The following is a 12,198-nucleotide window of genomic DNA, read 5'->3' on the forward strand; positions in this document are numbered from 1 at the left end:
ACAGGCATTAGCCACTTCATAGCTTTCAATAACTGACATGAAAAAATAGCAATGTGAGGTGCACAAAGTACCCGTGCTTTGCAAAATAACTATTGAAAAGACTTAATAGTTACAGTAGACTAATACCTAACTTGCACAGTAAGTGATATAAAAACACTATGCCTGTAAGTGAACAATGTCAAGATTGATTTAGAGGAGTTCATAAAAGCATCTGGAAGGCATTGAAGTCCATGATCTATGCAGACAATGTGTTATGATCCATTTTGAGTTACCTATGTAAAGGGAAGACTTGTGTTTTGGGAGACTGTCATCAATGAAAGCTGTCCCCAGAGTATATAGTGGCGTTCCTCCAACTCCCAGCAGCAGCTGTCCCAGGATGAAGACATACAGATAGTTGGGAAGCGATGACTTTGTGCTGGCACTGCAAGTGAAGTTAGCAGCACTTCTTCCTGGAATTTGACATGTGTCTGAAAGACAGAGACAGCAAGACTTTGAAGTTCTGTTACCCCGTTCACAGTCCCACCGAAGAAAAACCTATAATGAAAGTTAAACTACATATGAAATGCTGTTAGTGACAGGCTCCCATTCCAATTTTCAGGTCTACTAATATACCCTGTATGACAGTGCTCTTAACTTCTGTGATATCATCTCCCCCAAAAGAAATGCTATCACAGCTTGGTTTTTGTTCCATTTCCAGGCAGGAAAGATGACTGAAATGGCCTTATTAAAACATTTTGGCTCATTGAAAGCATTTTTGACAAGAGGTATGCAAAAGTGTCAAATGGTCATTCAACAGGTTAGTGAACACCCATAGGTAACCGACACTTCATTATGTCCTTGTACCTTACAAGGACTCTGAGGAGCACCAACAGTTTCCAGTCTTAAGTGTCCCATTCAGGCTGCCTGAACAACCTGAGAAAACGTACAGTCAGGAGCCACACGGAAAGCTAATGCTTGCTTCGCAAACACTGTTGAGAAGCGCTTCCCTAAACAAAAGGCCCACAACTTAAGGAAACTTACACACCTCAGAGCATACACCTATCTCCAGAATGAGAAGTTAATTCTCTCTGTACTTGTCCACACACACAAAGAGGGAAGCAGAGGTAGAACAGCCTAAGGTTGCATCTGCTCCTGTAATGTTTGCCACCACGAGGAGGGAAGAGAAAAGAGGAAGTAAAGACAGGGAGTATGTCTTCTCCTTCCTCTTACTATCATCACACTTTTACTAGCAGACAGTCCCAAGCAACAAGAGAAAAAATGGCATCATGGTCCTCTACGTTTTTATTCCAACCCTAAGGAATAAACGCACCAGTGTGGTGAAAACAAGCCATATTGAGCAAATACATGAAAACACGTTTCAGATCTGATGAGAAGACTGATTAATTCTCAATAATCTGCAACAAAATATTACCTCATTTTTCCCAGGTCCTTTAACAACATGTTTTTCTTAAGCAAACAAACAGCAAGCTTGTCCCCACTTCAGGTTCACAAGACATAAAACACAAGGAAGTGCTTGCCACGCAGCAGATACGTCAAGAGAACGGTCTACACTAATAAATGCATCCATAGGCTTTATGGCTTCCTCCAGAAGGAACACCACTGTAGTCGTGGTGGAGTCATGCAGCACACAACAGGTGACGCAGTGCTGTTGCACAGAAACTGAGCAGTGTACAGCAGTGAGAAAACTTCATTTCCAGAGGAGGAGTTGTTAAGATTTTCCTTCCTTTCCCTTTAGGAACTATCCTCATTTTAATGCTATACTGAGGATGCATGGGGATCATTTTATTATGAATCACTATTCTGAAAAAAAAAAGGGGTTTAGACAGTATTTTCCACTTATTGTCAATCTTGTTTCTTTAGGGTTTTGGGTTTTTTGGGTTTGTGGTTTTTTTAACAGGAATAAAGTCTTAAATCAGGTTAACTTTGTGCTATTTAGATGCACAGCATCTAAAACTGGCTATAGAAGGACATTATGTCCTACATTATCTTGCTCACCTACACGTATTTGTAAACAGCGTCTTTAATATATACCTGCAGTTACAAATTAGCCTCTAATACCTATTGGGCAAGCCTAAAAACATTTAGCTAATTTACTGTAGTACACAAATAATAGTATCTTGTTAAAATATATACATCAAAACACAAGTAATGAAGAACAAGAAAACGCCATGAACAATGTTAAATTATAAAAGTGTAGCCTAATTAGAGACCTAGAAATAGCTTCATGAAATAAGCAATTACCATGTTAATGGCAACCAAACTCTGACAGACTGATTCTTCATGCACCTCCATCCTCACCACCAATGTCTCAGTTCACATCAATCTAGAAGCTCATGCCACTGTGTAACTGACTGATTATAGCTTCTCTCCATCAGTTTTCTAGCTCTTCAATTTATATGCCCTAGAAAAATTTATCCTGACACTGAGATAATCTTATAACACTAGTTTGTTTTTGGAAACAAGTAATCCGGTCTAATGACAAGAAATACTACCATCAATACACACTTTAATACAATTATAATCCTTTTGCATGCATCAGCCACCAAACCTCTTGTTTTAAGGTCAGCATGTACACGTGCACTTGCTGAGGGGAATCATGAACCATATTCTGTGTTTCCAAGAAACATTTTAAAAGCAGAGGTGATTTACCACAAAGCAATAGTATTAGTTTAATCCAGCATGTCAAAACTGCCATCAAACAGGATGTTATCTCAGACATTTATGTCACTGCCTTCTTGTACCAGTCCATGGTTTAAGCAGGTTGGTAAAGTGACACAGGTTAAATCTAACCTGGATTAGATCCACAAGACTGTTTGCTATTGTCAGAAATCAGAAAGAAGGCACAGTCTTTTACGTGATCAAGAAAGTCTAACCAGAGATAAGCCACGCTCTGGGAGAACCATAATATGAGTGGCTGACCATTTTTAACTACCTTATCTCATAAAACCTGTGTTCCCTTTTAAAAGCCAATGCCTTAGACTGGCATTTTAAAGAGTTGCATTAAAGGCAACACCATCCAACAGTCAGTCATTACAAAACTTCTTACATGCTTTAATCGAAGACATCTACCCGAGTCCAAGTTATGTAAGACCAAAATGTTCCCAAATACCTAGTGTAACACACTAGCTACAAAGGCGTAAGCAACTGTGAGATACTTTAGCAATTACATTAATTAGAAGTAAGACAGGTCAAGACTAGTTTTACTGACATCTTCAACTGCAGCCAGTTAGGCAGAGGTTTTGGGTTTTTTTAATCTTTTTTGGGGCAGGGAACAGTTTAAAGAGTTGAGGAGTAAGAAATCGAGAACAGCTTGGTTTCTATTCTTTTTTGAACTTAATCTGTCTTCCCCTCAAGTCTCAAATGGGAAAGTCACTCAAAGCTCTAATGAACATGCTGAATGAAGTCCAAGTTCTTAGTTTCTAAAGGCGGATATTACAATATTACATAACATCTAAGTGGTATAGAGAAACATACCAAGCAGTGCAGAGAACAGCAGCACTATCCACTATCTGACTCATCAGATAGTCTTTTCAGAGCACAAAACCCAGAGGAAAACCACAGAGATAATGATGGTGCAAGACAAACAACAGTCACATTAGAGGCTGGCATCACACATATTCTGTTCCCATTATTCAGTTGTTGTTAACTGCCACAGACTTCAGTCTTTAATTATCCTCAGCATGTTCTGGGAAGGAAGATCAATTAATGCCCTTCTGAGAAGACTACCCTACCTCTCAAACCCTAAATGACTTATCCCCCACCTGAATTTCCAGTAGAAAGGGAACTGAAGAAAGGTGTTCAAGTCATTCTCCCTCTTCACCGCACCACAAATCACACCACACACATCTCAGCTCAAATGGCTAAGGCTTGTTACTTCCGTTTTCCAAAGACATCATTCACATCCTGTTACTGAAGAGACTCGTGGAATAGTTGGCAGAAGCATCAGGGAGTCATGTAGTCTAACCTCCTAATGCAGACAGTGTCAAAACCGCATGCAGACCAAGTTGCTCAGGACTTTACTCAGCAGAGTCCTGAAACTCTGTGGAGTTAGACTGCACAGTCTGTCTGGTTCATCTGTTCCTATGCTTGACTGTCTTCACAGAAATTACCTTCCTTGTACCAAGTGAAGATCTATCTTTCACATTTGCAGCAACAGACATCTTTCATAAATTTAAACATGTTTCAATAACATCCGAGAGGGAAGTTTAAAAGTACGCTGTTGATGTCATTTGCAGTTTTTACAGTCCTCTGTACTGCCTCGGGAGAGTCAAATACAGAACGGTTTCATTACAGACAAACCACTAGATGGGGCTCCCGACCCAACTGAGACACCAGCAACCCTACGTAAGCTAAAAGTTATGAGAACAAATAGCTATTTACATCTAGGCTACAAATTTGAGTCTAAAGCCTCCCTGGAGATTAGGCAAGACATGTTTGCTGTGGCTAACAATTTTTGTACGTAGGTAGACCATTGGTTAGCTATTCTTCCAACAGGAAATGGATTAAACTATTTCTAAAGAGTGCTATTACGGTACTTCCATTGGAATAGTTTTGTAAAGTAGGGTATGTATACATCCAGAATAAAAGTAAATTAATATCTCAAAACAGTAACTTCCAGGAAAACTGTAAGCTAGATATATTTTGTATTCCAGACAAGATATATTAATTAACCTGACTGCCATATTAAATATTGCTCTGGACTACACTTTGGATTGGTCCCACAGGTGAAACTCACTGTCCTCACACATAGCAGATGAGCATAAATAATCAAGTAACGAACTATGAACTGTTCAAAAGTAAGTGGTAGATTTTAATACAAAGCATCAAAGACTTTACTCCCAATACATTAAAATCTCCGAACCACACATCCAAACAAATAAAAAACAAGGAAGATTTTTTGGGGTGTGGTGCTACTAAATTCTGCAACGAAGTGTAGAGTTGAGATGTTTCATCAACATCAGAACTAGCTAAACAAGCCATCCTATAAAACCATGTGCTGTGATTAACTGCTAAAGGATGCCATTGCACAGCACCTCCAGATTTACATCGAGTCTGTCATGGTGCAGACATTCCCCACACTCTGTAGTTGTTCATCTTTGATAGTGTTTTGTTTAAGTCAGCCTAAGTCCTTATACCTGCTCACCTCGGTCACAGCACAGGTACTTGTATTACAGTAGTCAAAACAACATGCATTCAGTCAGCTTACAGCACCATAGAGCAGAAAGAATATGTTCCACCTACAGCTTTGAGATTTCAAAGTCCATGAAGAATATGACCCCTAATAAGGTATTAAGACCTACAGCATCTTTAGCAGTCAATGAAATGGCAGATGTTTCATCAAACAAGCTGAGATTCTTGGCTATTTAATTCAAAACTGGTAGAAGGGAAGATCCGTTGCAATAGCTGGCCATCTCCCTTCATTCTCACATCCTGCCAGTATCTTGTTTCAGTAAGAACCCTAGAATCAGGTTGGAACTTCTTTTTTTAAATCAAATCAATGTTCCCTTCCATACTAGTAAAGTAGGGAGGGCAATACTGAAGCTGAAATTGTAGAGAAACAGCACTGTGATAGGGCCAGGAGCAAGTAAGCTGTTGCCCTTCCACTAAGGGGTAACAAGTAACCACCTTCTCATAGCTTACAAACAGTAAAGAGTTTTTCTTCTTTTGGCCTTGTTCAATTAAAAGTTCAATCAGCTTCTGCCTCAGATCCTCATTGATTAGATGGGGAATAATAGCTCAGACATTTAAGTAATTGTCAATGTCTGGACAGTTCAAGGAAGTGTGTGAGCGGATTAACACTTAAAAAAAAACCAACCCGAAGACTGAGAACCTTCCATCAGATTGCTTAACAGCTACTGATTTTTACAGGAAGCACTCTAATATGCTTAGTCATTGAAGGCATAAATCTGATTAAACACTGCAACAACAATTAGTACAATCCTAAAAGATTAAGCCACCCTGCATTTAACATATTTGGATGTTTATTAGTTACAGGTGTGTCGCTCAGCTGAGATGCAAATAATTGGCATTAAGCACTGCACTTAAGTCTTGTTCTACAACAAAAGATAGATGAGGTCTGACAGCTGGGTGCTCCCAAAACTTCAGTACAGCTTTGTTCAGTACAGTTCAATACTGCTTGTCCCCTCTTTATTCCAAAGAAACCCAAAAGTTTTAATCAACATTTTAGAACTTAGTGGAACTTGTTAATGAATTACTTAAGATGCCTTTAATAGTCCAACACCCAGGAGAACTGCAACATGTAGTCACCTTTCAAGAAGATGACAGGAAGTCTAAACAGCATTCCTTTAACATTTATACTACATCACCAACCTAACTTGCATTCCTATTCAAAGAAAAGCCAGATCACTTATTACTCAAAGTGAACTTTAATTGCATTCATCAATAGAAGTCAAAGGCTACATTTTATTCAAATGTTGCTTATGATCAAGAACAGATAAGGACACTCAGATCTCCTGAAAAAGTTCACTGTACAGAGACACACAGTTCCTGAACTTACGGATTTCACAGAACCACTTTATTTTCCGTATTAGAGACAATACCCTATTTTTAGGGCTTTGACAGAGATTAACTAGGATGTACCAAATTGAAAGTTGCACCAAGTTGTAACACAGACCTTTTTTTAATCATTTTCAAAATACAAGGATAAGCTTACCTTCGAGTTTAGCTCCATAGTGGTATTTTCCACTACTGAAGTGTGGTAAGGAAAATATAAGTGAGCCCAATCCTAGCATAAATGCTGAGAAAGCAAGCCATCGTGGTTTGTGCCCTCTTTCTCCAAAGAAAGACACGAACAGTGACAGTATACAAAAAGCAATGTCATAGCTTGAAGAGATTAAGCCAGTGAGGGAACTGTTCAACTCATAACGCTTCTCAATTGTTGAAATACTGACATTAATCAGGCCATTTACCACAATACCTACAAAAAAAAAAAAATATAATTAGTCAAAGATACTTTAATTTGACAGAATTGCAAGGGTAAACTTAGCATTGTGTGATGGAAGGGTTAAAGTTAATATATTTACAAAGCTACATTTTAAGGTACTTACTGGCTTTAAAATCCAGGTGTGTAGTGGATTCACATAGTGCCCACTTAAGTCAGCCAAACTGCACAGGACTTACTCAAATTTGTTCTCTCCTGTGGGCACTAAAGTTGGCATACTGAAGTATTAAGCCAGCAAAATACTACACCCCAAACTCTGTTCATGTATCAAGGTTCCAGATTCAGTCTGGAGCACAGACAGGTTTCAAACAGAATGCATTACAGTGTCGTAAGATACTTTAGAAATTTAAAGGCAATTAGTCAAGGTTATGAATGGCATTAGAATACAAGCTATGACTGAAGCAAGCTCAGGACATAGCTAATGACTGTCAAACACCATTTCCCCCTGCCATCACAAAGGGAACATATAAAAAGGCTTTGGAACAGGCATCTTTCCCCTCTAAGATAAAAAGGTGTAAAGCTACTTAAAAATACTTTTCAATTGTTTCAGAGCAACTGAGGTGGTTAACCAAGAAAAAGTTGGCCCTCTGAATCTTGAAGTTCCCTGAAACAGAAGTATCAGACAACCTGGGGAAAAGGCCCTACTTAAGCACAGGGGAACTCCCAAGAAACAGATCCAAAAGTAGAAGCAAGCAAGCTGCAATTGTCAGTGCATGCTTATACACACTGTCCATTTTTACAAGTGTTGTTTGTAGGCAGTAGCTGCAATCTCCTATCCTGCCTCACATTCTGTACGTGAAAACATCAAGTAGTTAAACTTAGAGTTTGCTTTTAACAGACCCAAAACAGGATTCTGTTAAAAGTGATAAATAGGTGTGCTTGGTTACAGTACAGGTAACTTCATGGTAGTCTAGTTAAACTGTGCCCATAATAAAATATACACCCTGTGTAAAAGGCTTGGAACTCTTGGAGTCACAGTTGAAAGAAAGTTCTATAAGCTGGCAGATGAGTGATGAGCATCTCTCCTGACACAGGCCCTACAGTTAACCTTCCTCTATCTAAAATTCAAACATGACTCTCTACTGTCATTCCAAGCACAAGAAGGATGACTGGGGACAGCAGTGGGTTTAAGTTCATTTTCAACAAGCCTTGCACCAACCAGAAGTGCAGCTACACAGCCTGAACTCCAACAGATCTGCCTGGAGTGCTCTACACACTGAGAAAAGTGGTTCCCTATCTGTGATCAACCAGCTGTTTTCTTATCAGTGCAATCCCCATTGTAACTACGCTTCAGCTTCCCCTGGGGAGGCAGCTCTTGGCACAATCTTCATTTTCTACTACCCGACCACGGCCTCTTTGTTAAGGATGACAATTTCACCTGTCAGTCTGACAACCACAAATTCATGTGGGATTAGTAGAAGTATTCAGGTGTTCCTCCACTGCCATTCTTTATACATTTGGCAGCTTTCTTCTTAAGGAGCACTGACCGAAGAACAATACTAGCATGAAGGAATGAACAAACAAGTTTCTCATTTGCCAGCGCTTCAAACATTTACTAAGGCCTCCTGACCTTCACATGAGGTAGGTGTGCTATGCAGCAAGCTGATTACAGAACTAGAAGACATTGTCTTTTACCTGTAGTTTAGATTGTCACCTTTAATTTGCATCCTAAAAGCCAGAAAACCTTGCAGTTGGCATTACTGGATAATTAGACTTCATCTGTTAAAAATGTAGAAGTGCTGAACAGCAGCATAACTTCCACAGTGACATCATTTTGTGATTGATCACTAAAGTCTCTTCAGGAAAGATGGAAGCTGGCTGATACTAACCAGATCTGAAAAAACAAATCCTATAGGGACAACTCAACACTTAAACAGTAGTACAGAGATTTTGGAACTATTCTCATCCAGAGCTTCACTGTCCTGCCACATCTGCCACAGGTTTAGGTACAGTGTGTACTGACCCACAAAATCCAGATTAATCATAAACCAAGTTCATCAGCTCTAACAAATAACAGTATTTTTTTCTTCATCCATTTAACCAAAAAACGTACTCTACACTTGTTACAAACATGGTGGCTTTAAAGCGGTGGTTTGCAGGCACCCAATTAAAAGAGGAAAAAACAGAAATAGATCTGGTACTAAAAAGTCTTGTAAATTAATCAGGGCATAAAATATTAGTGTTATCTGAAGTTTTCAGACAGATGAGACTAAACCAGTCTCAAACAGTGTTTCTGTTGTTTTACTAAACAAAATTATTAGTGACATGAGGAATAAACAGTCCTTCCTGTACTCAAAGCAGAGAGATAACATCTACCTTGTTTGCAACTGCAGGTACGAACCGTGGCATATTCAGTTACAAGATGCAATCATACATTTATGCAACTTTAAGTGCCATACAGAAAGGAGGTATTAGTCATGTAACAATATTCTACACAAAGTAGTGTTTTCCATTCTGGAAATACAGGTTTCACATGTACTTGAAACAGAAACAGCCAGAAATGAAGGGTTAAGTTAAGCAAGTAATGTGCTAATAGTAACAATCTCTTCTCTAGGGCAGCTGGAAAACACCTAATACATACCTTCAGTTAGGTACACACATGCAAAATCTGCACACATGCTCCAGGTCACTGCAGACAACTACCTACTATCTTCACTCAATGTGTAAAACTTCTAGAATAACAGTTTTCACGTATACATGATATTAAGGATTACTTCAGTATTCTTCTAGGAAAATAACCTTTCCTAGAGGTGCATTAGCAAGTTTTATAGACCTACTTTATCTTCCTCAGTTATGGTTTCTGTAATTTGGAGGGTAATTCAAACAATTAGACCCAAAGCTAGAGTGCAGTAGTAGCGCATATAACTTCACAATCCCACTTGTCTTTTGTGTGCTCTTATCTAAACTCTGAGGCTGCAAGACCCGAACACTCTTGCAAAGTCTCACATGCAGTGCTGAACTGCAGTTCTGAAAATGATTCTTGGTTTTTCTGCTTCTCAAGGCAAGCTGCAACATTAGCCTTCGGTGCCAAATTTCCCTTCCACTACCTAGCCAAAGAAGAGGCAATTGTTCAGAAAATCCAGATAAGACATCCTTAAGAATGCCAGAAGGTCTGTAATAGCCATGCCTAGATCAGCTTTCAGAGGAAGTATCAAAAGTTACCTTACGTTAAGGTCCTAAAATCGAGCTAGGTTAGACAGGTACCTCTGAGATTTGGCATAAATCTGCAGTTAGACAACAGGACCAAGACCTGGTTAAGTGGCATAACCAGCACCCATATCACCCCAAGGAGACAGATTTTTATGATACAAGACCTTTTTATGACTGGGAACATATCCACACTAATAAGGGAAAATTCAAATGACACTGCATTCATTATTCAGCTGAGCTACCAGGTCAGCAGAGCAAACTGAATTTTAATAAACAGTGACAGCAAATTTAGAAGTGCTGGAAATATTCAAACCACTAATTTAGTGAAATAGAATCTGAAACTTTGCAGTGTCACATTCAGGGCATTTTTGGTTGCCCATCTCTACTCTTACATTACAAAAAACATACACACATGATCTAGAAGTCTTTATTACTCAGCTGCAATTGAAATCTGCTATGTAATAAGTTCTTCCAGCCCTCCCTTTTTTTTCCTGTGTTAGAGAAAGTAAATTTGAGCTAACAACAGGGCAACTGCAGCAATCAACTCCTGCTCTCACCAGCTGTCGGGTGGCCTTTCAATTACAAAGAAGTACAACAGGCTCTGCCCGAAACTCTCCAGATACTTCTAATGCAACACCTGTACACTAAGAAGAAATCAGATTGTAAGCAGCTCAAAATCCGAAAGAGTCCACAGAAACACATACTGAGAGACATTGGTTCTTCTAAGGATTTTCCAAGTAACACAGGTAGCTGTCAGATCCTTCTAGGTTTTAAGCAGAACCTCCTGCTCAGCGGTACTCAGACCACCCCAGTTAGCTCAGGTAGGTTTCCAGGCAGGAACGCAGCCATCCATAACCCACATGTTTTTGATGTAGGCTGCCTGTTCTTCTAGCACTGGATCTCTTCTACATCTCTCCCTACCCCTCTACAGAAATCTCATTCTTTTTCAGCAACAAGGACAAGCTTTAAATCCTCATAATTTTTCAGGAAACAGAATTTTCTTTTCTAGCTAGTCTAATAAAGTTGAAAGATTCAGCACATTAGTCCAATTGCTCCATTAAACGGACAAATATCTAAGTTCTACAAATCTCAAGTTTCTACTTTCGGTATACTAACGATCCCCCTCAGGTATTATTACTGCTCTCTAAGCCTAAGGCTTCCAAGGCCCTAACAAATGTTACAGAAAACCAAATATATGGGCAAGAATATCTGAGGCTGAACAACAGAAATTTAGGAACATGCTAAAGTTCAGGTTAAATCACTAGTTAGGTGTTAGAAATAGGGCTGCACTGGGATCAACAGAACAAAATCAGGTTTTTTTAAAGACATCCTAATTACCAAGTCCCACCCAACCACGCCAAGGTACCTTTTTAACTGACAGGCAGGTAACAAAGCACATGCTGGGGCACTACAGTTGTGTCTACTGGTTTATATCATGTATTTTTTTCCCCTGGCTCATATGCTTCAACCTGCCAGGTACACCCAGAGCACTATTTCCCTGTGCACAGTGGGGATACAGCGCAGGCAAGAGCGCAAAGCAGAGAGTTGATGGAGCCATGGACTCGGTTCAAATAAGTAGGCAGGAAAAGAAGGAAAGGAGCAAGACAGTGGAGAGCAATACCGTATGAGCAACTTCCCTATGCAGCACACTAGGGTACTTTCTTCCCCTAGTGAAACCACTAATGTCACCCTTCAGCAACAGCACCAGACTAAGGCAGCTGGATGAACCCGGACACCCCTTCCCCACCACCCAAGTCACGGCCACTTCTCCCCCACCTTCCCCGGCTCAGGCTCCTGCCCGGCCTCCCCCGCGGCTGCGGGATGGCAGGCAGCAGAAGGCCTGCAGAGGCCGGGCCCCACAGGGAAGGTGGGAAGGAGGGCAGCAGGCCTACAGCTCTGGACAAGGTGGCAGGGACGGGTTACCTTGGAAGATGGCCAGGAGGCTGTAGGCAGCCAGGTAGCCCTCAGGGTTGTTGCAGAGCTGCAGAACCTTAGGGGCGCAGGGGCCCCACCCGCAGGGCCCCTCCTCAGCCTCGGCTACTACAGCGGGGACGGCGGGATCCGCCCCGGCGGGGCGCGTCTGGGGC

The 12,198-nt window shown here is 40.4% G+C and overlaps 1 protein-coding gene across 1 annotated transcript in view; it reads right to left on the bottom strand.

Annotated features, from left to right (window-relative positions):
* Positions 1 to 12,151, bottom strand: part of SLCO4C1 (solute carrier organic anion transporter family, member 4C1) — a gene marked incomplete at its 5' end in the record, with an annotated part of 29,972 nt that extends 17,821 nt beyond the window's left edge. The window contains 3 exons of the mRNA XM_010146661.1: positions 273 to 467; positions 6,674 to 6,937; positions 12,035 to 12,151. Of these exons, the coding sequence (XP_010144963.1) occupies positions 273 to 467; positions 6,674 to 6,937; positions 12,035 to 12,151 (576 nt within the window). The remainder of the gene's footprint in view (positions 1 to 272; positions 468 to 6,673; positions 6,938 to 12,034) is intronic.
* Between the last annotated feature and the right edge of the window lie 47 nt (positions 12,152 to 12,198).

The sequence above is a fragment of the Eurypyga helias genome, unplaced genomic scaffold (genome assembly GCF_000690775.1).
Source record: "Eurypyga helias isolate BGI_N326 unplaced genomic scaffold, ASM69077v1 scaffold4212, whole genome shotgun sequence".
Classification (NCBI taxonomy): domain Eukaryota; kingdom Metazoa; phylum Chordata; class Aves; order Eurypygiformes; family Eurypygidae; genus Eurypyga; species Eurypyga helias.